The sequence below is a fragment of the Bos mutus genome, chromosome 5 (genome assembly GCF_027580195.1).
Source record: "Bos mutus isolate GX-2022 chromosome 5, NWIPB_WYAK_1.1, whole genome shotgun sequence".
NCBI lineage: Eukaryota > Metazoa > Chordata > Mammalia > Artiodactyla > Bovidae > Bos > Bos mutus.
The window spans coordinates 105973379-105999057 of record NC_091621.1 but is presented as its reverse complement, the minus strand read 5'-3'; the positions used below and the strand labels follow the sequence as shown (position 1 = coordinate 105999057).

Sequence of the window (25679 nt, the reverse complement as noted above, 5' to 3'; positions counted from 1 at the left end):
TAAGGGACCAGTCCATCTCCCCAGGGTGGGCCCACCAGGTGCCGCTCCCCTGTCTCCCCAGTGAGTCAGAGCCTTCTTCAAACCAGGGGCCAGGTCCTCGGATCCGGCCTGATGACTTGCCCGCTCTGGGTTAGCTTTCCGCTGGCCACCCATTGTACTCCGGGTCGGGGACCTGAGACCCCCAGAGGGAAGACATGGGGACACCGGAGGGGGACCAGGCCTACGCAGCCTAGGGGCTGGGGGTCCACATCTCTCGGAAGAGGGGGCGGAGGAGGACTCGCAGACGCCCGGCAGGAGGGGTTCCGGGCGGGGTGCCCTCGCGGTCCTGGGAGAGGGTCCGGGCCGGGGGCGGGGGGCCGCGGCGCCCCGGAAGGAGCCGCGCACGCCCCAGCACGCGGTACCCGCCGCGGCGGCCTCGGATCCGGAGGTGAGCGCGCCCCCGCCCCGCTCCCCGCCCACCCCGCGCGCTGCGGGGCCCGGGGGGCCGGGGGCGGGCCGGAGAGGGGCGCGGGGCGAGGCGGGGCCGCGCCGGCCCTTTTCCGCAGCGCGGGCCCCCTCCTCCTCGCCGCGCCCGGGCCCGCTCTTCCCCCTGGGGCGGCGGGATGCGGCGCCGGGCCCGGGCGGGGGCCGCGGGCCGAGGCCTGGCCGGCTCGGCGGGGGCCCCGGCGGGCGGGCGCGCGGGGCCGGGGCCCGAGGGCGCGATCGCGCCCCTCCCGGCGCCGGGGCGGGGGGAGGCGGGGAGGAAGAGGGGGAGGGCGGCGGGCGGCGGCGGGCGGGGAGCCGGGCAGGCTCGGAGGCGCGCGGCGGGCAGGCGGGCGGGCGGGCGAGGGAGCGGGCGGCGGGGAGCCCCCCGCCCCCCGAAGGAGGAGTCTGGCTCCCACTTGCTGCCTCGGACGCGCGGCTAGGCGGCCGCCGCCGGAGGAGCCCCCGCCCCTGCGCGCCTCCCTCCCCGGAGCCGGGCCCCTGCCTCCCTCCGTGCGCGCTGCTGCTCGCGGCCGCCGCGGCCGCCGAAGAGGAGCCCGGGGCCAGGTAGGGCTGGGGGCGGGCGGGGCGCGGGCCGGGGGCGCGCGAGGGGCGCGGGGCGCGGACGCCGGGCCGGTCAGGGGGCGCGGCCGGGACCCTCTCCGGGCGCGGGGTGACGCCCGCGGCGCGGCGCAGGGGCGCCCGCAAAGTTACTTTGGCTGCCTTCGCCGGGTGCTGGCGCCCTGGCCCCGCAGCCTGGCTGCTCCGTGGGCCGAGCGGGTGCCGCGGGGAGGGGCTCGGCCGGAGCGCTGGACTTCGACTGGGGCCGAGGGGTCAGCGAAACTTTTCCCCGGCTCGCCGGTCGCTGCTGCCTGCTGGCGGAGTTGCTGGTGGAAGCAGCGCATTGGTGGGGTGCAAGTGATGAGGATGGTGATAACAATAGCAGCCCCTCGACGCTGAGAGCCTACTGTGCGCAGCGAAGCCCCTGCTGGTGCTTGGGGGGCGCAGGAGGCGGGGACTGATGCTGATCCACTGGCCACTTTGGCTCCGCATTGCTGGAAACTTCATCCATCCATCTACCCACCCAGCCATCCACCCATCCATCCACTCATCCGCTCACTCATTCCGCACATATTTATTACTGTCTGCTCTGTGCCGGTCGCAAGGGATTCAGTGGCTACCCAGGCAGGTTCCAGCCCTCGCAGGCAATATTTCAGGGGCTGCTCAGGCTAAGCAGCAGTTCTGCCTCTTGTGTGTTTCTTCTGGTACTTGTTACAGGAAGGTGAATTCTCACGCCAGTCTCCCTTGACCTGGTGGAAACAGAAGAGGGTCGGTCTGAGAGCTGATGTGTCCAGGAGTCTGTTGTGTCCAGGCTTCGTGTCCTAGACCCCCCACCCCCTTTCCTCCATTGCCTCCCCACTGGGGCTGGGCGCCTGGGCTGGGATCAGGAAGCCCCACTCTGAAATTGGCCCCCAAGGCCACTTAGCTGTCCTCTCTGGGAAGTCTTTGCCTGGGTGCTGGGGGCTGAGCTTCTCCCATCCCTTGGGGGCTTGGTTGCCTCTCCCTCCTGGATTCTAAGGCCCCTATTGAATGGCCCAGAGGAGAGCTTGTTAAGTGGCAAACAATTATGAAATTAAACCCGGGAACAAAAGTGGGGTGGTTGGTGAATGGTGAGCTGGCTCCGCAGGACTTGAATGGTGGTGGGAGACTTGTTAGCAGGGCTCAGCCAGGCTGGGGGCTGGGGGTTTGACACTACCATCGTCCATATCCTGGCTGGTATTTGCAACAACAGAAAAATGCACCAACTTCACGAATAATTTGTCACATTGCCTAAAATGCTTGGGGGATGTCGGAGAGGCCACCGGCTGACTGCCACGTTCAAGTTGGAAGCCGGGCTTCCACCCATGGGAACCAGTGAACTGGGAGGCTGTTTGGGGAGGGGCTGGTGGATTTGGCTGGGCCGAGGCAGGCCTCTGGTGGTGGATAGCACACCGGGGCTGTCGAGCCAGCTGGTGGGGATCGGGAGGCATTCTGGAGCCCGGCACAGTGTCCGTGGGGACCGCGGTGTGAGAGTCGTGCATAATAAACTGTGCTTCATGATGCCCGGCTCCTTGCAAATTGGCTTTCCGAGTGGCAGCCCCACAACACTTGTAAAACCTTTTTCCTTAAGATGGGTTTCTGCGAAATGGTTACATCTATTTGAGTGCTCACTCCGTGGAGGTCCATTAATTGGCTGATGGCTAGTCAAAAGGCGATAATCCAGTCACAGTGGTTTAATCGTGTCTTTGGAAGTGGTACAACATGGGGCTGCCTTCCTATTTATTTCTCAGCCCTAGGAGTTTCCGAAGACCTGGATTGAAGTAGACCCCTATGATGCTGATGTGGACGGGCTCAGATTTTGTCACCTACCCGAGGGATGTCATATCTCGGGCACAGTTGCCGTATGAACACTTAAAATCATTCATATACACCCTAACCCTGTAGGCTGTGTTTATGGACAAATAGGTCTAAGTAGAGGTAAGAGACTAGGGCTTAGGGTCTCTCTGTTAAGACCCTCACTGTCAGGATTGCAGTGACACACAAATGCAAGAAAAGCCTGCTTTTGAAAAATTTCCCGGTCCACCGGTTAGACTATTAAATCTTCATCCGATGAAAGCGATTTAAATTCATTTGTTTTCCCTTGAACTTGCTACAATCCCTTGCAGGCTCTCACCTGCAAGGACACATCTCTCTCAGGACACATCTCTGCACTTGTTTGAAGAATTAAGCATGGTAGCAGGATTTCACCGAAGAGTAGCGCTCAAGGAGAAAAACCAGCATTCTGGGCGCAGGTTCCGGACTAGTGGAGAAAAGAAAACCCTCCCTGAAGTGCAGTCATCTTTTAATCTATCAAAATGATTTCATTTTTCCAATTTCAGGCCCGTGAACCAATCACGAATAGCAGGGCAGAGGAAATTAATCGGCCAGGCAACGACTTTTAACAAGTAAATATTATGCACAGAAAAACACGCAATTAGTGGAGGTTAGTTAATGCCTTTTAAGTTTCGGCGGCGAGCTGCCGTTAGGGTGGAATTTCTGCGTTATCGCTGAATTGTCTGTCAAAAACCTTCAGTGTGACAATGCGACATGTCTCTTCCATCGCCCCTCCCTCTCCAGAAACAGAAAAGGGACCTTTTCTAGCATCACCCCTTTTTCATTCTTCTCTCTGAGATCTCTCCGTTCGGCAGTTGGTGTTTACCTTTGTCTGTCTGCACCTCTGGAGTGAGGGGTCCTGGGGAGAGGGACACCCCAGGTGTAGGAGCCCGGGAATGGAATCTCAGGCTTGAGCTGTGCCCGCTGATCACAGTGGAATCTCGGATGAGAGACAGGCTGTCCTGGGGTCTTCCTTCCGGCCAGACGTCTTACCCTCTAGGATCAGTGTGCCAAACACTTGCTGGGCAGGGAAGAGACGGGGGTGAGGGGAATGTGTCCCATAGTGAGAACCGCCGAGCCTGTGCTAGTTCATCCTGAAGGCAGTTCTTCCCTGCAACCGTGTTTCCTGGGGTGTCGACATCCCCCAGGTGGAATGAAACCACCAGCTAGCAAGCATCCTCTCCAGACTGCTGCTGACGTTGTGTGACCTGGAGCTGAAGAAGTGACAAAATTGTAAAAAAACAAAAGCAACCCTAAGGGAGAGAAAAAAAGAGAGACCCCCTTTTTGGCAGGTGGTGTTGGAGAGAAGGTATATATAATTTCTTCATTAATTTGCTGTGGTTCTCCCTGGTGATGTGGTCATTCTGCTTCCAAAACAGATACTTTATTTTGACCCTACCCCCCCCCCAAACGAGATAAGACTCCATTGTGCTTTATTTCCATTTAAAGTATCTGTGACTGCTAAGGGCAGGCCAATCTCATGATAGACAGTCTTAGCAAGTTGGGATTATGTATTTTAGTTTTGAACTCAGGTAGTGGCTCGAGATGGCCTTTGGTCTTTCTATACCATTCTGTGAATTACTGTTCCGGGTTTCTTCTTGGATGTGAACTTGGCCAGCTTGATGTTAGACTTTGGTTGTACATCAGAGGCAGATGCAGCAACCGAAACAAGAAGTCACCCCTCTGGCTGATTGCGATATGCGTTGAGTTCAGAACCAAGAATTGACCAGATCCCTCTCTCCACCACCCCAACCCCAAACCCTGCAAGTTTGCTTCGATTGCACGACTTCACATGTCCCTCCCCTCCTTCCAAGGATCTGAGGCTCAGCCCTGAGACACATGGAAAGACTTTTGGCACCACCTGTGCTAATTTCATCACTTTCGGGAGAACATGAGGCCTGATTCGCGTTTCCCCTTCATTTCATTCTCCTGCATTTTCCGACAGTACCGCAGCCTGCAAGGCTGCAAAATATATGGCACTGGCTACCTGAGAAGCGTGAGCTCTTCCCCGAACCCTGCCTCTCCCCCTTCCCAGCGAAGCGCTTTGGCATTGCGGTGCTCATGGAAAAGGCAGCCGGTCCCTCCCCCACCCTGGGCTCCCTGCACAAAGGGGCGTGTGTGGTGGGGGTAGGGGGCACACAGAGAACGGAGTTTTGCTTTTGTTAAGTTTGTCATTCAGACACATTCGTTAATTGATCATACTTTTGGAGGTTTCATCCTTAATTGCAGATTCCCGCATGATCACACACACAAAAAAATGCACTTAAGCTGATCATAAAAATGGCAAAACCCCAATCTCCGACTTAAGTGTAGAATTACCATAGTGCCGATTTGATTATGCTTCAGTGACATCTGTTTAATAGATTTCCACGAGAACTGTAAATCCACGTTTACTTTCTTTGCAAATTGTATGTGAACGCCGAGCACCCAGGACCACCCTGCTGCTCCCCCTCCCCGCCACCGTGTGTGCCCCACACCCCCAGGAATGTGGAGTGTGACTGGATGGATACGTGGGAAGGGGACGCAGAATCCTGGTTTTTTCACGTGTACCTCTTTTTTCCTTTTGTGTGTGGGTACGTCTGCGTGCACGTTTGAAACGAATCTGAGCAGCTTCCCACCTCAACCCCACAGACTCTCGAATCTCCAAATGCTTTATTTTGAAAACTAGGACATAGCACTTTGCAGAAGAAAAATCAGTCCATTCACCGTTATTTATGTGATTGCTGATCGGCTAGATGGATATAGAAAGCACCAAGAATTATAATAATTTATGGAGCGGAGCAGTGGTTTACAAACATTATTTCTCAACCCGAGCTTTGAGGGTTTCTTTGCTTCTCGGGCCTCGTTGGGTGCTATGGGAATGGAGGATATTCAGAATTTGAAGACCAGCCGGGTGAACTGACTGTCTTCCTATCTAAGGTTCAAGGAATAAGTGAGCAGCTATTTGTGGCAGACAGGACATGATCCAGTAAGTAGCTCTCTTCATCATTCTGAAATAAAAGTACATAATTGGAAAATGAAGCGGCAGCGGCTGCTGGGGTGGGGGGCAGCGAGGAATTAAAAAGGGTAATTTAAAATCATGTAGTCATAATTCAAAACAGGCCCGGCTAAAAGGTTTGAAAGTGGTAAATGCTTTAAAGTCACTTGTGGTTGGTCCTTTTTCAAGGAATATGGTCTAATTTTCATAGTATTTGTGGATTCCTTCATCGACTTACTCATCAACTTATTCAACGTGGCTGCTAATATCAGCTGCATGCCAGCGTTCCCCAACCCTCTTGGAATCCACAGTTCATGAAGAAGGAGGAGGTCAAATATAAGAGCTTTATTTTCGGGATATCAGGGGATTAGGTCTGAATTTTTTTTTCTTGCTAGGCTGTCTGTCCCCTTTCTTTTCCTTTGGGTTCTTGCAGTGTTTCTTATTTTTACCTTTTCTGATATTTTCAACTACTGGCTAATCAACTGCGTATTTGCTGGCACTAACAAAATAAGGGGGGGAAAAAACAGTTTAAATGTGATTTTTTTGAGCTCGTGTGGAAGCACGGCCTATAAGAGAATCATCCCCAAACCCCCACTTTGGTATTAATACTCTTCTGTTAGATTCCATTTCCCCAGCGTTTTGCCTGGGGTGGGAGCCACGACTTAGGAGGTGGTAGCATGGATTTTCTGTGACACTTTGCCACCTTGCTACTAAGCTCTCAACTAAAGCATCAGCGCCTTTGGCTGAGCTGACTTTCTCTCAGCATCGCTCTGGGTGAGCGGTCGGATCCAATCGTCTGCTTGCTGGGCTGCCCCCTTGGCGGGCTGCCGGCTACCCCCAACTCAAGGTCCAGGGAGGAGAGGCGTGGGAGCGAAGACGGGGTTGGGATCCTGCAGAGGTTTTCCAGGTGTTGGGCTTTGTGGGAACGCTGCTGCGGTGCAGTCTCTCCCGGCAGGTGTTTCTCGGGGGCGTCTCCTGTTTAATGGATAGTCTCTCCTGTGTGGTCATTGATTGTCCTCCTAATTTGGGATTCAGGACAATATAACATTGCCCTGGCCTCACAGTTACGGCTTTCTTGTTCTTCAATCGCCAAGTCATGTCCAACTCCTTGAGACCCCATGGACTGTAGCCCTCCAGGCTCCTCTGTTCATGGGATTTCCCAGGCAAGGATACTGGAGTGAGTTGTCATTTATTTCCTCCTCCAGGGGATCCTCCTGGACCAAGGATCAAACCCGTGTCTCCTGCATTGGCGGGCCAGTTCTTTACCTCTGAGCCACTCTAAACATGCTAATGCTGGAGAGAGACAGACGTTGGTCACCTTAACAGCCTCAGGTTGACTTTGATTATGGTGACCTTTGCCCTTCGTGACATTTTCAGCTGTTGAAATGGGAACACTTTTGAGAGCCGGAGAGAATGCTGGTCATAATGACTGACGGGACAGCAGATGTGAGCTGAGACTGTCCCGGGCCCGTCCTGGCTCTGAGGAGCCTGTGGACGTGCTGCTCAAGCCTAGTGGAAAAAGGAAGCTATCTTGGGGCTGCCGATCGGCGACCCTGGCAGCACAGTGGCTCGTAGATTCCCTCTCAGGCCTGTTGGGCAGATTTGGGCTGCTGGGATCACTCAGGTCTCTCCTTTGCAGAAAATCCACCTGCTGTTAAGATGCTCTTTTTGGGCCTTGGGCACATGCTGGTAGGTGTAGGTAGGGGCCTTCTCGGGGCCCCCGAGCCCCCTCCCCTCTAGGGTCTGAGTTGCCCTGTTGATCTGTCCAGCTCCTCCTGCTGGGTCCCAAGCCCTTCAAGGGTCAGTTTCCCATCTGAGTCATTTGGGTCCCAGAACAGGATCTTCCCTCTGAGTTGGGGCAGCATGTGTTTCAGAGTTGGCTGGAGTCCTGTGGTGCCCAGGGCACGGGAGTGGTGAAGTCGGCCTAGAAAACTCGTCACGGGGCAGGTGGTACTGGGTGTGTCCAATTGCATCACCCTGGGAAGGACTGACCTCTGGAACGCCTGGTCACAGGGTGGGCGGGTGGGGGCTGGGAGCCCCCTGAGTATCTGAAAATCTCTGCTTGATGCTGGGAAACTCCGCGCAGAGCTCTTGGGCTTCTCTGGAACTTTCTGACCCGAGGGGAAGAGGTGCTTGAGGGGCACCTGCTGTGTGCCAGCTCTCTGCCAGGTGGTTCTGCAGGCGCCCGTGCCCTGGACTCCTGCCAGTGGCTCTGGGAGGGAGGTTCTGGCATCCGCGTGTTTGCAGGTGAAAAACCTGGGATCTGAGGAGGTGAGAGGTGCTCTGGAGTCTGGACCTGAGGCCCAAGGGCTGCGGTTTCTCTCACTGGTTCATTTGCTCATGTATTGTTTTATGCTTTGGCTTCTGACCTCAGACTCAGAACGTTCATCTGGGAGCTTTGGTGAGAGAAAGCCTGGGAAGGCTGGGGGCCGGGGCAGGCGACATCTCCCCAAGCCAGGAGATAGGTGTGGCACCTGGGGTGGGGGGCGGGGCGTGCTTGGAGCCTTCCAGGCAGAGGAAGAGCAGGATTGAAGGCTCCGAGGTGGGGACTCCCCGTGTGCAAACCCGGAGCAGAAACTGTGGCCCGAGTGGTGAGGCTGGGGTCGGCGTGGGGTCCTGGCTTATCTGAGGGCCAGTGTGGGCTCCTGGGCTGGTCTGAGGGGCTGAGTGTGCTTCTGGGCTGGTCTGAGGGGGTGGTGTGGGCTCCTGGGCTGGTCTGAGGGGCTGAATGGGCTCCTGGGCTGGTCTGAGGGGCCAGCGTGGGGTCCTGGGCTGGTCTGGGGGGCTGAGTGGGCTCCTGGGCTGGTGTGAGGGGCTGGCGTGGGGTCCTGGGCTGGTCTGAGGGGCTGAGTGGGCTCCTGAGCTGGTGTGAGGGGCCGGCGTGGGGTCCTGGGCTGGTCTGAGGGGCCGGCGTGGGCTCCTGGGCTGGTTTGAAGGCCTGAGTGGGCTCCTGGGCTGGTCTGAGGGGCCAGTGTGGGGTCCTGGGCTGGTCTGAGGGGCTGAATGGGCTCCTGGGCTGGTCTGAGGGGCCAGCGTGGGGTCCTGGGCTGGTCTGAGGGGCTGAGTGGGCTCCTAGGCTGGTCTGAGGGGCCGGCGTGGGCTCATGGGCTGGTTTGAGGGCCTGAATGGGCTCCTGGGCTGGTGTGAGGGGCTGGCCTGGGGTCCTGGGCTGGTCTGAGGGGCTGAGTGGGCTCCTGAGCTGGTGTGAGGGGCCGGTGTGGGGTCCTGGGCTGGTCTGAGGGGCTGAGTGGGCTCCTAGGCTGGTTTGAGGGGCCAGTATGGGGTCCTGGGCTGGTCTTAGGGGCTGAGTGGGCTCCTGGGCTGGTCTGAGGGGCCAGCGTGGGGTCCTGGGCTGGTCTGAGAGGCTGAGTAGGCTCCTGGGCTGGTCTGAGGGGCTGAGTGGGCTCCTGGGCTGGTCTGAGGGGCTGAGTGGGCTCCTGAGCTGGTCTGAGGGGCTGGCGTGGGTTCCTGGGCTGGTCTGAGGGGCTTAGTGGGCTCCTGGGCTGGTCTGAGGGGCCGGCGTGGGATCGTGGGCTGGTCTGAGGGGCTGGTGTGGGGTCCTGGCTGATCTGAGGGCCTGAGTGGGGCCCTGGGTGATCTGAGGGCCGGATTTCCCCTCAGGGCAGCAGGATGCTCCTGATGAGATCTAGTGTGTGGGAGGGAATGTCATGGCCAGGGTGCCTCCTGGGCCCTTGTTTCTGGAGGCTGGTGTGGTGTGTGGGCTTGCTGACACACCACGGAGGGCAGGCAGGTTGTGGGGCAGCCGCGGGAGGAGGCGCCTGGCTCAGCCTCTTTCCTGGCCGTAAGCTTCCGGTGCCGTCGGTCCCTAATGCCTCCTCACCACCTGGTAGCTTGGCCGGCGCCCGGACTTCTCCTGGCCTGACTTGACTTAGGACGCCAAAAAATAAATGCCTCTGAGGGAAAACAGAAAGAGAAACTGCCTTGTGAGAGAATAAGACTTTTGAAAAGCAATCCCTAAAAAAAATGGAGGGATTTTTCAGCAAGAATTTTTCAACCCAGACATTTCAAGAGCTTTTCAGCTTTCCCAGTCTGGACTGACCAGGCCTTTGTGGGGCAGCCAGCACAGTTTCCCCACCATCCCCTCTGTTACCTCCAGACAGGGCCAGTGAGGAAGCGGAAGCACAGAGAGGTTAAGGGATTGCCCAGGGTCCCACGGCTCAGCAGTACTGACGTCAGAGTCTGGGCCCTTCTCTGTTGCAGAAGTGCACCAGGGCCAAATAATAATGCAATGAGACAGTTCATTAATGCTGCCTCTGCCTCAGGGCCTTTGCACCTGCGTTCCGCTGCCTGAATTCTCTTTCCCAGGTTTCTGGGCGTGGCTGGCTCCCTCTCAGCACTCACTTTAGAAACGATGTCACCTCTTCAGTCAGTCCTTGCTTGATCAAAAGTTTAAAGTCACAGCCCTCTTCTCCCCTCGTACCCCTTACTCCATCACCCTGTCCTGTCTCCTGCCCGGTACCTGTTATTGTCTGTAGGTATCTCTTCTATTGACTTATGTGTTTGCTTTGTTGCCCCCACCCCCTTGAGGGCAGTGACCTGTTCATTCTTTTACTGCTCTTCGTGGCATCTGGACTGGTGACGGTGTGTAGGGCCAAGGCAAACATTTGTTGAGTAAGGAAATGCATTAATTGGGCTTCCCCAATGGCTCAACGACTTTCCTGGTAGCTCAGACGGTAAAGTGTCTGCCTACAATGTGGGAGATCTGGGTTCAATCCCTGGGTTGGGAAGATCTCCTGGAGAAGGAAATGGCAACCCACTCCAGTACCCTTGCCTGGAAAATCCCATGGACGGAGGAGCCTGGTGGGCTACAGTCCATGGGATTGAAAAGTGTTGGACACGACTGAGCGACCTCACTGATGGCTCAGCAGTAAAGAACTCTGCTGGGATGCAGGAGACACAGGAGATGTGGGTTCCATCCCTGAGTTCGGAAGATCCCCTGGAGGAGGGCATGGCAACCCACCCCAGTATTCTTGCCTGGAGAATCCCGTCCACGGGGTCACAAAGAGTTAGACACAGTTGAAGCGACTGAGCATGCACGCGTGCAAAGGCATTAACCAGTCTATTCCACCCTCTTCTTTGTGGTCCCACTTCCTTCCTGCTCCCTGGCACGGAGGAGGCCCCTGTGGCCCGGGCTGGGTGTGCGACTTGCTCAAGGTCACTCTGCTGGCCAGAGATCCAGGACGGAAGCCCGGGTGGTCTCTGTCCCAGCATCCTCTGCGTGTGTTGCCTGCACGCGTTGCTGTTCTGTGGACCAGGTGTGAATGCTTCCCAAGCTCACAGCCATTTGCTGGGGAATCGCGCTCCCGCCTGTGGATCGGCTGTGTTCTCCGCACGGTGGCTGATGCTGCTGCGGCTCCATAAATATTAAATGGGTATTAAAAGAAAGCTCTGCGTTCCCAGTTTCCCTGATTTCTCTGAGCAGGGCCCATTGCAAACCCCCTTTATGTGAAATGCAGCGTTTCACTGCAGAGTGCCTCCCGGGACGCTGTGCCGCCTGCCTTTCCTGGCTGAGTCCCCTGGTGCTGAGTGTCCTCCCCCACTGCGGCTGGCCGCAGGGCATGCAGGCACCCACCCGCTCCCTGGGGGCAGGGGGACGGGTGAGGGCCTGGTCCCTGCACCCCTCCCTTCATCTCTGCCTTCATCCTTGCATCTCTTCACCCTTCCCTCCATTTCTCCATCCTTCCCTCCATCCCTCCATCCGCACATTCACCAATTCAATATTTATGAAGCATCTGTGATGAGCCCTGGGGTGATGAGGATGGTGATGATAAAACCAACACTCACAATGTTTTTGAGCGTTTACTAGGCACTGGGCTCTGTGATAAGCTGTTTACACATGTCACCTCATTTAATCCTCACGACTGTCTGATGCTGGCTACTCTTTCTCTCTTCCATTTCGTGGACAAGGAAACAGCCTCTGGCAGGTGAAACCTCTTGCTCAGGGTCGCAGAGCTGTGGGGGCTGTGTCGGAGGTACCGGGTGATGAGCAATCAAGTGAGACCCAGGCTCAGCCCCCCGAGCACATGCAGGCCCTTCATGGGACCCTGGGACAAAGACCCCTGATCAAGGCTTCTCTGGGGAAATACTGGCCTTGTGGAGGGGTGAAGGGTGAGGTTAGCCAGCTGGGGAGGAGGACAAAGGCGGTCCAAGCTGCCTGCGTCCAGATGTCAGCATCACCTTCTCTCTCTCCGTGCCGGGCTTGGCAGGAGACTTCACTTCTCTGTGACTCACCATTCTCATCTGCAAAATGGGAGAAATCAGAGTATCTATGTTATAGGTAGGTGGTGATCTTAGAGAAGGCCCCCTGAGAGGATTTGAATTGTGTGCTTTGAACACAGCACTCCTTAGCTGGAGGCATCTGAGCACTAGAGCCCGCTGGGCGCAGACCTGTGTAGCTGGAGTGTAGTTAGGGCCCTCGGGTCTTGGGTCCTCATCATTGGAGCCATGGAAACCCAGGGAGAGGATTTCAAGCAGGGCCGTGATGTGGTCAGCTTGCATTTGAGAAAACTGAGGTTCTTCAAGGCTGCTCTGCTGTCTGCTTTGCTTGGCCTTGCTTGGCCTTCACATCGAATGCCCTTGGACCACAGGCACCTCAGTGCCTGGGCAGCACCTGCCCACAGCGGGCCTTCTGCACACAGGTCTCCAGCTGAGCTGAATAGTGTGATGTTGTGGTTTAGTCACTGAGTCCTGTCCGACTCTTGCAACCCTGTGGGCTGTAGCCCACTGAGCTCCCCTGTCCATGGGATTTCCCAGGCAAGAATACCGGAGTGGGTTGCCATTTCCTCCTCCAGGGGTCCTCCCGACCCAGGGATCAAACTCGGGTCTCCTGCATTGCAGGCAATCTCCTGCATTGCAGGCAGATTTTTTTTTACCAACTGAGCCACCAGGGAAGCCCCTGTGATTGCAATAGTACCTGAGAATATTAGCTAGGAACTTGGTACCTGTGCTCAGAATTCCTGTTCATTTAACTCATATAGCTGCTCTGGGAGGTGATGTTACTGTTATCAAATCCACTTTCCAGAAGAGGAAGCTGAGACTTAGATTAGGAAGTTGGCTTGAGATCACACCCTGGTGGCTCAGAGGATAAAGAATCTGCCTGCAATGCAGGAGACCAGGGTTCGATCCCTTGGAGAAGGGAATGGCTACCCACTCCAGTATTCTTGCCTGGAGAATTTTATGGACAGAAGAGCCTGGCAGGCTACATTCCATGGGGTCGCAAAGAGTTGGACTTGACTGAGCAACTTAACACTTCAAGGTTAACACAGCAGCTCAGCACAAAGAGGGGACATTCAGACCTGGGCTGATGGAGCCTGTACCTCAGCGTTTGCTGCCCCAAGGCCTCTCCCAGGGATAACAGGATGGTAACAGGCCAGAGGCCTGGATGCCTGGACTCACCCAGCCAGGAGGCCGGCCACACAGCATGTGGTTAGGAGAGCTGATTCGCTTAGAAACAATGAAAAGGACAGGGAACAGGAGTGAGTCGTCTCCTGGAGAGAAGAGGCTGATTTTTTTCCCCTGATCTTCCCAAGTGGATAAGAGGGATGTGTATGCTGAATCAGGATGTATTTGGGAGGGGGGGAAGGGAGTGAGGGGAGAAGAGAAGGATATTGCTATTTATTGCACTGTGTATGGGCATGCTTGTTGAGAGTTAAAAAAATTAATAATCCACTTCTGCTTTGCACCTAATTAAAATGTTCTCCAGTCTTTAATTTTTGTCGTTTTCCTAATCTAGTTTATTTTCTGACTGTGTCTATTCTGCCGCTTGCAAAGAGGATTTTTCTTCGTTTAATGTGACTGGGATCTGACTGTCCAAGAATAGTTTAAATGATGTTATTTTCTCCTTGGTTAAATGTGGCACAGATGCAATCGTCGGAGGGTCTTAATGACCAAAACCTGAAACAAAACAAATCTTTGAAGCGTTTCCTATTTACATAGTTAAAAAAAAAATTATGGAAAAAAGCAAGAAAAAAAAAAAAAGATGATCTTAGTTAAGAAGCTGCGGCTGTCGTGGCAAGTCTGTGTATCAGAGTAGGATGGAATCTTATCCAGGATTCCACATAGCTGAGCTGGAATCGAAAAGGGACAGTTTCATCCAGTAACTACAAATACAAACTGCACTTTCCAATGAACGAAATGAAAAAAATATATATAGCATTTGTGAGCTGTGATTATGAGTGGTTTCAAGGTTTGACTGGGCACAGCGAAATTCCTGAGATCCTTACAAAGCTTTTGAGAAGGTTTTTTGTTATTTTTTTCTTTTAAAGTAGGTCTTCCCCTTCCCTACCCCACACCGCAACGGCCACCCCCTGAGTTGAGTTGGTATACGGCAAGCTTTCTGGGAAAATCCCTTCTCCAGGCTCTGCTAAAAGATCTTTAGGCGAAATGGTTGTTGGTGAAGGAATTTGCCCCCGCGCCGTCTTCACCTGCTTGGGCTTGTGTGGGTGCGCATGTGGGTCTGTGTGGGAGAGTGTGTATGCTTGGGTGGGGGGAGGTCTGTGCGGAGGGCGTGGGGTTGGAGGTGATTCCTTCTTATTCCCCAATCCTGAAAAGTAAAACTTACCTTACCTGTTTCCAGAATACCAGCCATTGTCTTCCGCATCTCACGGTCACCCTATGGGCTCTGGGGGTGGGAGGGGGGTGGTGGTGGTTTGTTGAAGGCAGAAAAAAAGTCTTAAGTATTTAAACATGTTGGACCATGCATGCATCTGTCCATGGTGTTGTGGTTTTTGTTTTATTTTTTTTTTTTGGTCCCCTCCCTCCCTTCCCTTTTCTTTTTACCAAAGTATATTCATCAAACTGCTGAGTTGGAAAGATTTGTAATGAGTTTTTGAGCTGTACGACTGTGGGTTTTTTTTTCCCTCTTCCCCGCCCTCTCCCTCTTTCTAAATCTTCATCTGACATTAAATAAGGCAAATCCCAAACAGATTAACTGTCGCCTGGTTCTGCTCCGTCTCCTCAGTCTGTTCCCAGGTCTGGCTCGGGGCCGGGCGGCGGGAGATGCCCGCGGGGCCCGCGGAGGTCCATGTGGCGCGCTAGGTGGGACCCCGGCGTCCTGAAGGCAGAGGCCCTGGCCCTCCTGCCCTGCGGCCTGGGCATGGCCTTCTCGCAGTCCCACGTGATGGCCGCCCGGAGGCACCAGCACAGCCGGCTCATCATCGAGGTGGACGAGTACAGCTCCAACCCCACCCAGGCCTTCACCTTCTACAATATCAACCAGGGCCGCTTCCAGCCGCCGCACGTGCAGATGTAAGTGGGCACCCCTGATGGAATCCACACCCCACCCCCCCGGGTGGGGGAGGGGGCTAGAGCGGGAGGGCCGCCTGGGGGTGGGCTCCTGGACTCGGGGTACCCCACCGTCTCCTGCGCGTTGACGGCGGTGGATGGTGAGGCTCGGGACGGGAGGGACGGGGGAGAAGCTGCAGTGTGCTGGTCTTGTGGGCTGACTCTGGCCCAGAGTCTTGTTTCCTTTGGCCAGGAGGACGTTTTACAAACATTGAAAAACAACGTGATGGCACGTAAAAATCCAGACTTCTGGCTTTGCTCTACGAAACCCAAAGTCGTGGCAACCCCAGGCCCATTTGGCCTCGTGGTAGCGTCTGTGGGGCGGGGGGCACTGAGTTCCAGCTGCTGCCCCCTTGGTGTTTGGGTTACTGACCCCCTGGTCTAATTCCTGTTCCTCATTGCACAGATGGGGAGACTGAGGCACAGAGAGGGGGCAAGACGAGACTTGCTGCAGGACCAGGACAGGGCAAGACCCTGGTCGTGGACTGACTGTTCTCCTTTCCTTCTGCCCAGACCCCCTTGGCTTCCCCCAGAGAACTGGGGAATTCTGCCACCTGCCCTTTGGGGCTGATGGAAAATATCAGAGGCGCCCCAGCAGTAGGGCTGCAGTGAGAGCGCAGACTCAGGACCCGCGCACGAGGAGAACCTTTCTGCTCCCTGGGTCTTTTCCAGCGGTTGGGAGAGGAGCCGATGGCACGGGGTAGAGGGGGATAAATTCCTGGCCCGGCCCTGGGCGGCTCCCTGTGCCACTCCATCTCCCCCTCCTTTGTCTCCGCTGGCCTGTCCATCAGTCCGGCCAGACAGGTGACCCCCTGCGAGCCCCACACACCTGGCAGGCACCGGAGCTGACATCTGCCTCCAATCCAGGGTGTTCTGCATGCTTAGCATCCTTTCCTGGTGATGTCTGTGGACAGGAGTACTCACGTGCTTTCCTCTGAGAGTTTAGGCGTTGTCCGCTCCACTGTTGAAACTCCTCTCAGCCTCTTCGGGGTACCCCTGTGCTGGGTCTGTCTGGGTCTCTGACAAGCCCCTGGTGAGTGGAGAGCCCCACGAGTCCACAGTGACAATATAGGAGATGAGAGCTGTGGTGGGACGTTCCTGGGCTGTGGGGCCCAGGGCAGGTCCCCAGACCAGCAGGCTGGTCAGATTTCCCCCCCGAGGACACAGGGCCCGGCTTCCTCTTGGGCCATGGGCACTAGCTCTGGGGGGCAATGGTCACGTGAAGTGCTGGCCGCTGCCCGTTTAGGGAGACAGGAGGATCTGGGATGTGACCCGAGTCGAGAAGGAGCCCGGGGGAGTTCCACTCCCAGGCCCAGAGGTGGTGTGACTGGGTCACTGCCTCGTGTTCCTGTGTGTTTCTCTCAGGACGAGTCTTCTGTTGTAAAGGGTGGGTGCAGCGATTATTCGTGGGAGCAAGGGCTCTGGAGGGCAGGGGGCACCCAGCCTGGGGGTGGGCCCCAGCACTGGGACCTCCCTCTTCCCTGCAGTGCCTGCTCATTTCCGTGGGGGCTGCAGGGCTGGCATTGTCAGTAAGATGAGATGGTTGGATGGCATCATCGGCTCAGCGGACATGATGAGTTTGAGTAAACTCCGGGAGATGAAGGACAGGGAAGCCTGGCGGGCTGCAGTCCGTGGGGTCGCAAAGAGTTGAACACGACTGAACAGTTGAAGGACAAGAACAAGATTTCTCTTTGGGAAACTCCCTGCAATGTCCAGTTTGGAATCAGACGGCAGATTTGGGCAGGACGGGAGGCCTTGAGTCTCAAGCACGCTGTTCCTTGGTCTCTCTGGGACCTTGAGGCCTGGCGTGGCTGCTGCCAGGGGAGGCCTTCCCAGGGCTGGGTTTTCTCTTCTGTTGATGGAATTGGTCCTCCTGGGCTGCAAGTACAGTGCCTGAGGTCCCCAGATGCTGGGAATGGGTGGGAGCCCCAGGCCCTCAGGCGGAGCAGGTGGGGGTGTGTGTGTGTGCCTGTGTGCACGCCCATTCAGAGGGGTGCCTGGGCACAGCAGATAAAGCCAAGTAGAGACAGACAGAGCTGTCATGTAGGGGACCCCTGGGTAGCCCCAGTCGCAGAACAGAGCTAGGGCTACAGAAGTCAGGAGAGTTGGGGGAGCCAAGGGGCTGAGGGAGGACCCTCTGGAGAAAGTGCCTTGTAGGTTGAGACCCAGAGAAGCAGGATCAGGGGCAGCAAGTTGGGAAGTTGCCGCAGGGTCTGAGCCAAAGGTAGTGGGAATGTCCAGGAACTTCCAACCCAGGCAGGAAGCTCGCGGGCCCCTGCGGGTCAGGCTGTGTCAGAGGAAGGGCGGTGAGTGGCCAGGTGAGAGGGGTCAGTCCCCTCATCTAACAACTCTGGCTTATTGGTTCATTTCTTCATTCACTTACCCAGCCGGGGTGTCTGTGAGCAAGTTGCCAAGCACGCTGGTTAGTTAGGAATGTGGGCTCCGGGGGCATCCTTGGTGGCTCATTTGGTGAAGTGTCTGCCTGCAATACAGGAGACCCAGGTTTCATCCCTGGGTTGGAAAGATCCCCTGGAGAAGGAAATGGCCACGCATGCAGTATTCTGGCCTGGAGCATCCTGTGGACAGAGGAGCCTGGTGGGCTACAGTCCATGGGGTCGCAAGGGTTGGACATGACTTAGCGACTAAACCACTGCCATGGGCTCCAGGCTAGACCACCTGGATTTGAGTCCTGGTTTTGCCGCTTGATTGTGATGTGTCTCTTGGTGCCTCTGTTTCCCCGCCTACATAATGCTGCTCCTTGTATTGCTGAGCATCAAGTATGTGGATCCACGTAGAGAGGGGCCTGGCGGCAGGCATCCATGCCTACTGGACTAGGTGCTCGGGACTCAGCAGTGACCACAGATGCAGCCTCACCTGCACTGAGCTGATGATCCCGTGGGCTGTGCCATGAAAGTCAGAAAGTGCAGTAGCGTAGGGTTCTGGTAGCGCTAAGTGCCCTGGAGAAAAAGCTTAATGGCTTTTTGCGGTCACTTAGCTGTTGTGGGCAGAGCAGGTTCACACTGGCCTGCCCCGCTCCATCCCTCCTGGCTTGCTCTGTGCGGTCCCCTCCTGAGGCTCAGGCAGTAGGGCTCGGGGGTAGTTAGGGATTTTGGCCGGGCTCCCGAGGAGAGCATACAGTGAGCCCCGGCTCTGGACTCCTGGTCCAGTGCTCTCTGATTGTCTGCTTGGGTCACCCTGGCTTGGAAATGCAGCTTTGCACACAGCCAGGTGAAGCCGGGCCCCTGCAGGACTAGGTGGGTGGCCGCTGTCTCCCACCCCCCTTCTTCCGACTCACACCCTGCGCGCAGAGGAAGCGTGTGGGTTTCCATGGCGAGTCTCCACCGAGGGAGATGCCACTTCCCAACACGTGATTTATCGCCGCCCTGGGCTTTGTCTCGGGGTGAGGGAGCGAGGGGCCTTATTTAATAAATCCACAATTTATATTTAATAACAACAATGACAGCCCAAACGTGGCCTCCGATGGAGCCCTGTGATTTATGCGGTTGCCCCCAGAGACCCTGGTGGTAACCAGGCTGCCTTTGCCTGAAGAACGAATGACTGGATCTGGGGCTCTGGGTTTGGAGCCCTGAGACCAAAGACCCCCTCACCCTGGGGACTGAGCAGTGCTGCCCCTGGGGAGATCCCCTCTAGGTACCGGCCCCTATGTCCTGAGCGGGGCAGGTGGACCACTGGCCTGGTGCTCAGTGAGTGAGAAGGCAAGAACCATGCAGGAGGGACAGATTACCATAGGGATCCACCTTAGAGGAGACTGGAGCCAGGCGTGGCAACTCCTCTTTGGCCTTTTTTATTTATAATATTTATTTATTTGTTTGACTGTGCTGGGTCTTCACTGGCGCACGTGGGGTCTAGTTCCCTGACTGAACCCAGGCTCCCTGGGTGGGAGCATTGAGTCTTGGCCACTGGACCATCAGGGAAATCCCTCTGTCTTTAAAAGGAGTCCTATTGGTGGATACTCAGTTCGGTTTAGTTCAGTCATCCAGTCGTGTCCGACTCTTTGCGACCCCATGGCCTGCAGCATGCCAGGCCTCCCTGTCCATCCCCAACTCCCGGGGTTCACCCAGATTCTTGCCCATCGAGTCGGTGGTGCCATCCATCCGTCTCATGCTAGTGGAATCATTTAAAGACCCTCCAAGCACGTCAGACTGTGTGGGGGTCCTTGATGAATGTGGCAGGGTGGGGGGCATCACTCTGTGCCAGGCCAGGAGTGTCCCCTGGTTCCCGGCCTCCTCACTGAGTAAGGCTGGAGAGCTGATGCCCTCACTAGGTGAGATGGAGGCTTCAGAAGGGGCCCGCTGGCCCCTAGCCTGTCCAGGTGCTGCGAGGTCTCTAGGAGACAGTGAGGGTCAGCCTTGAGCCCAGGAGAGGTGGGGGTTGGGGTGGAACGGCAGGCAGGCGGCCCTCACCTGGGCTCTGTCTGTTCTCAAGTGCCACCCTGAACCTCTCCCCAAGGGCTCCGGGTGGAGTTCTGTTTTCTGGGACCTTACTTTCTCCCTCCTGCCTCCAGGCTTTGCACAGGCTGCCTCCCCTAGTCTATGTCCTGCTAACATGGACTCATCCTTCGGATCTCATCTCCTCAGAGTGCCTTCCCCGATCCCTTGCCAAATCTCTCTGGCTGCCCTCCTTCCCCCAGATCTAGGCATGCAGAGCCTCCCATTCACGGCACTGCTTCAGCCTGTGCTGATACATGCACTCGTGGGAGAGCTTTCTAAGCGTTCCTCCCCTCCGCCAACACGGGCTATCTCCCAAGCCTAGCATGGCGGACAGGAGGAGAGAAAGAAAAGGGAGCGAGGATTAGGCAAGGCACACGCTCCAGGAAGAGTGAGGGGATCAAGGAGGGCTTCCTGGTGGCGACGGCATAACCCCTGGGCTTGGAGGACCGGCAAAAGCAAAGCCAGGATGTGGGGAGGAAGGGAGGCATGGGGCCTCCGGGTGCAGGCTTGCCTTAGAGCCAGTGCTTGGTGGGAAGGAGCCTTAGGCAATCGTGCAGCTTAGCACCAACCAGTCCTTGCCTTCCCCTGGGCCTCCGTTTCCCCACTGCTAGGAGAGAAGGAGACTAGAGGTATCTCTCATTCTAAAAACCGTGGCTGGTGCCCAGTCACATGATTGGACACGGTTTTGGAACTTCACTGAAGACAGGTCCTGTGCCATCCAGCCCCCTGACCTTCAGGGTACCCTGTTTCCCCAGAAATTGAGATATGGGGTGGGACGGCCTCTGCCTCCCACGCCTCTGTGAGTTTTTGGCATCAGTAGTTGCACTTCCAGGGTGTCAGTGGCTCAGGGGAGAGACCGACAGGGGGCCAGGACGTAGGACACAGGCTGCAAGGGACATGCATCAGGTTTCCAGTTCTCACAGCATCTCCAAGAGAGTGGGTGGTCCCCACCGCACAGAGCCGGATGGGAGGCTGGGAGGGTCTTGGGCACAGTGAGGAGGCCACTGAGCCCAGACGCTATCCTGGATCTGGGCGCTGGAGGCTGGGTTCTCTATTCTGCATCTTCCCTGCCGCCAGGGTTCCTGTGGGAAGGTCCCGGGGGAGGCTGGGGGGACGCGGTGACAGGTTTCAGGTCTCAGAGAAAGAAGGAAAGAGCCACAGACTTGCTTGGGGCCATCTCGGCAGGTAGACGCTTTGCAGGAGTCGAGTTTGCCCCCTCCCAGACCTGGAACATTTATTTCCATCCTTTCTCTCTGGTCCCCCGAAGAACGTGGCTGGGAAATAACCATTTTCCTCTGTTTTATGAGGTTAAGTGCTCCAATTCCTGTTCTGAAGACCCAGGTTCAAATTCTACTCTATAACTTAGGAGCCCCGGTCCTGGGTGTGGAACTAACCTTTCCAGCCCTCAGTTACTTGCTACACCGAGCTGCTACAACTCAAGGGTTAGCTGGACTGCAAACTGTCGTATGGGTAAAGGAGAGTGTCCTGGCTCACATCCAGGTTTGGGCCCAGCTTCAGGCACAGCGGGATCTCGGGCTCAGCTGGTGTTGCCAAGCCCTCCCACCCTTTGCGTGCTGTCTCCTCCTCAGTACCCTCATTCTTGTTCTTTTCCTCCCTTCGAAACACAGGTGGGGTTTCTAGGAGCTGCACAAGGTCTCCATGGGTGTCCAGCAGGTGTTTGGTATGTAGTAGGCTGGACTCAAGAAGCATTTGTCTATAGATTGACTGGATGCAATGAAGTAAGGCCTGGAAATAGTCCAGCTTGGTGTGAATTCTGGAACCAAAAACTGGCTTCAAATTCCAGCTCCACCAGCTTCCATAGCTGAGATCCTGGGCAAGTCAACCTTTTCTTTTTTAAAAAAATTCTTTTTTTAATGTGGACCATTTTTAAAGGCTTTATTGAATTTGTTAGAATATTGCTTCTGTTTTATGTTTTCCTTTCTTGGCCACAAGGCCTATGGGATCTTAACTCCCCGACCAGGGATCAAACCCACACCCCCTGCATGGGAAGGTGTGGTCTTAACCACGGGACCGCCAGGGAAGTCCCTAGCCAGCCTTTTTTTGATCCTCAGTTTCCTCATCTATAAAATGGGCACATGCAGAGTGCCCTGCTCAGACGGCCCCTGTGAGGGTGAAGAGAGCAGATGCGTGTACAGTGCTTTGCACACAATGAGCTCTCTACCCGCGGGAATCATCAATATCATTACTGTTGTTATTATTTCAAGGTTGAGCATTTGTTACAATCCGAATAGCTGGAGGACAGTGCAGGGAAATAAAAGTCTGTTTTTGTTTTTTCCTCTGGGGATTATTAGGTTTGCCTCCTCACGGAGCTCAGAAGCCTCAGGGCGAAGAGAAACAAGAGCGGAGTTAATTAAAGAGCCTGGGCTCCAGGAGCAGGCCCAGCCCGACTAGTGCCCGTGGAATTTGTGTGCTCCTGGCTGGTGGGCAGCAGGAGCGTCAGCTGGCTCAGGGCTCCTGTACGGAGGGACGCACAGGACGAGGGGTTGCTGGGGCCCGAGGTGGCTCTGGGGATGATGTCTCACTCCCTGTGTCCCCCTTCTTTGTCTCTTGGACTTGGTCTCAGCCGCCTTGTGGCATCTTTACAACCTTGGTGTATGTGAGGCCAATGAATGAATGGATGAGTTTGATTGACTCACTCATGTTAATTACTGGGCCAGGCCAATAGCCCAGTAGTGACTGGCTGCCTTGCTCCAATATCAGCTGTGTTAGGGGCAGACAGGTGGATTCCCAGGCCTCTTACCTGCAAGACTTGTCTGTCATATGGTGGGTGGTGGCGGGGAGCGACCCAGAGGACAGAGGAGTGGCAGGAATTCCTGGGAGGGAGATTTGCGCTTCTCCACTGGTTGAGGCATCACCTCCTCCTGGCAAGTTCAGGGGGCCCCAGGCCAGACTAGGGCCTTCTCTGGCCCCCAGGCCCTCTGCTGCCCCATGCGACCTTGTGGCTTTATTGTTACTAGCTGGCCAAGTCTCGTCTCCACCATCAGTCTGGGACCTGGCCTGGTTCATTCACTTCTCCAGCTCTGAGCTCATAACTGGTACCGAGTAGGCGTTCAGGGTGTGTTTTGTTGAATGAATGAAGGACGGAAGGAAAGAATGGAGAGAAGAGAAAGGACTCCAAGAACCCTCCTGTTGGACATCATCAGACTCAGAAATTCTTCCTTTTCCGCGATCGGACCTAACTCTGACCCGCTGGGGGTCCTCGCTTGACTTAACCACCCCCAGCAAAGGGCCCTGGAAGTCTCTTCCCCGGAGGCCGGGTGACGGGGTGATGCTGGCACGGGGCTGCGGCTGCCGCCGGGCGGATGGAGCTTCCTCGTGCTCTCTGCACATTAGCATGCTGAACCCACGTCTCTCGTAAGGTGTTAATTAAATTTCTTCGAAGTATATTGTCTGAAAAAAAAAGGATAATTAGAAAGATGTCTTTAAAAGTATTTATGTAACTGATATGGTACTGCTTTTGGTTTGCCGCATAATTAGATTTAAACACAGCTCCTCGAGCGGCATACTCATTTGGAGAGAGCAGCTCGTTGAAATGTCATTGTGCTGTTTTTCAGCGTTTTGAGCCTGGCAGAACCAGTCAGCTGAGGAGGCAAGAGCTGGGGTTCTCGGGGAGTGCGCGAACTGGGAGCAGGGAGCTGGGGTTGTTTCCCACGGTCTGCATTTGTTCCCTGGGACACCCGGGCCACCGGCTCAGTATCCTCACATGCAAGACAAGAGGGCTTCCAGGGCCTCCCGGGGACCGAGAGCTTACAGTTACACAGCCACAGCTTTTAAATGTTCTGTGTCGTTGCCTAGTGAGGGACGGAGCTCCATTATACAGGTGAGCAAACCAAGGCCAGGCATTTTCTTGAGGTTATATGTTAGCAACGATCAGCAGATCTGGGTCTTCTAAATCCAGAGCTGTTTTCCTGCAGGACCCTGGAAAGCCCTCGTTCTCAACATGATCAGACCAGCTCATAGGTTTGGAAAATTGCTGTTTGCCTTTCGTGCCTTTATCTTGCAAGTTCCCATGAAATCCTGCCCTGCACACATGGCTCTCCCTGGATGCTCTCTCTGCACGGCCCTGCAGAGTCAGTTCTTCCAACTGGATGAGGACCTCAGTCCATGCATCCTCCATGGGGCCGACAGCAACCCCCCAAGGGGGTGAAACCTGGATTTTTGGGGGTGAACAAAATCTTACTCTTATTATAAAGTGCAGATACACACATCGTAAATGAACAGATATACAGAGTATCTGTGGTGTTAAAATTTCACAAGAGGAGTGAGTAGAAAAAGCATCAGGTCCCTTAGAGGCTGATGATGGAAAAAAAAAAATGGTTGAGAGGCACTGCTTATCAAACAGCAGGTCAATTGTGGTCATCACACAGGTGCACGTAGGCCCACGTGCTGGGCTGTACCTGTCAGCTCTTTCCACTCATCACCTCCTTTAACCCTCACACAACACCTGGGGGTTCCTGTGTTACGGAGGGGAAACTGAGGCTCAGGGGGAAATCTTCTGCCAGATTGGTGAGCGGAGGGTCAGGGTTTGAATGCGGGTGGATGTGATCTGGACCACACGTGATCCGATCTGGATGGGACGTGCGCTGTAGGCTCCCAACGCTTTGGCCCCTGGACCCCACGGTCCCCTCTCTCCCCAGGGTGGACCCGGTGCCTCATGACGCCCCCAAGCCGCCCGGCTACACCCGCTTTGTCTGCGTGTCTGACACCCACTCAAGGACGGACCCCATCCAGATGCCCTACGGCGACGTGCTGATCCACGCCGGGGACTTCACGGAGCTGGGGCTCCCGAGCGAGGTGAAGAAATTCAACGAGTGGCTGGGTAGGTGCCAGAAGGGGTGGCGCCTGGGAGCGGCCAGACTCGGGCCAGACCCCTGCCGCCGCCCCTCCTCCCTGCTCTGCCTGGCCCCTCCCCGGCCTCTGTCACCTGTCCACCTCCCCAGGGAAGCCCCTGACCTCCGGGACCAGGCCTCAGCCCTCTGACTATCTCGTCACACCTGGGAGGTCTCCTGCCCCAGCACGTGTCTGTGCTGTGACTTTCTATTTGTGGGATATTTTTCGGCCTGGGAGACTCCCTTCCGCAAACCCAGGTTCATTTTTGTCTGGTTGCGTGTCCAGCCCCCAGTACCTGGTCCAGGTAAGTCCCAATAACTAACTGAATGAATGAATGAATGAATGGGTGAGTCAGTGGCTGAGTGGGTGAACAAATGAATGACTCTCTGGGAACAGTGATACCAAGGCAGGTGCTCAGCTGGTCAGACCGGCTCAGACACCCGCCACCCTCGACCGCTGCCCAAATGAGAGGACCCTCCTGGCCTCCGTGGCCCCAGCAGGAGCCCAGGGGTTCGGTGTGGGCTCCTCCGTGGACAGCTGTTGGTACAGGCAGCAATGCGAGCGCCATCCCATGCTGTGGGAGATGGTGGGCCGTGATTCGCAACACAACCCCCAGGGTTTTGTCTCTGGTTTTGTTTTCTTCCAAAATAAGAAAGACATAAATATGGGGTGCCCTCCTGGGAAAAGCTGCTTGCTTGGAATCCAGAGAAACCTCACGGCGACTCTCCCCGCCACGGCCCCAGTGGGGACTGCTGGACGGCCCCGGTGCGCAGGCCTGCTGTCTCGGAGGCGTGGGGCCGGGGCCGGCCCACCTCCCCTCGCAGCCCCTCGTGGCCGCCAGACGGTCCCCCGCGCCTCCCCAGGGGCATCCCGCTGTGCAGTTGGCTGGGAGCTCCACGAGCAGAGGGCCAGGAGCGAGGCGGGTAGCTGCAGCGAGAGAGGCCCGGCTTTGCCAGTCGAGACAAATATTTACAAGCAAGGCCTTTCCCTCCTCTTGGCAGGCTTGGAGCTTTCAATATTGATCTTTCAAATGGGAAATTCTAATTGAGGCCCCTGTTTGGGCTGAAACCTGTGAAGGCTGGGATGGGGTGGGGAGCGCTCCTCCAGGAGGTGAGTCTGCCTCAGTGCATCTCCCTTTGCCAGGTCCTAGGAAGGGGGCCCTCGCGGAGATGGCTTTCTCTTGAGTATTTATTTACTGGATTTTGGCTGCATCAGGTCTTAGT

General features: G+C 56.0%; 1 protein-coding gene across 1 annotated transcript in view; it reads left to right on the top strand.

Annotated features, from left to right (window-relative positions):
* Positions 1-14894: 14894 nt before the first annotated feature.
* The window catches only part of MPPED1 (metallophosphoesterase domain containing 1), a 65714-nt gene continuing 54929 nt past the window's right edge, over positions 14895-25679 (top strand). The window contains exons 1-2 of the mRNA XM_005910620.3: positions 14895-15118; positions 24264-24445. Coding sequence (XP_005910682.1) covers positions 14895-15118; positions 24264-24445 — 406 coding nt within the window. The remainder of the gene's footprint in view (positions 15119-24263; positions 24446-25679) is intronic.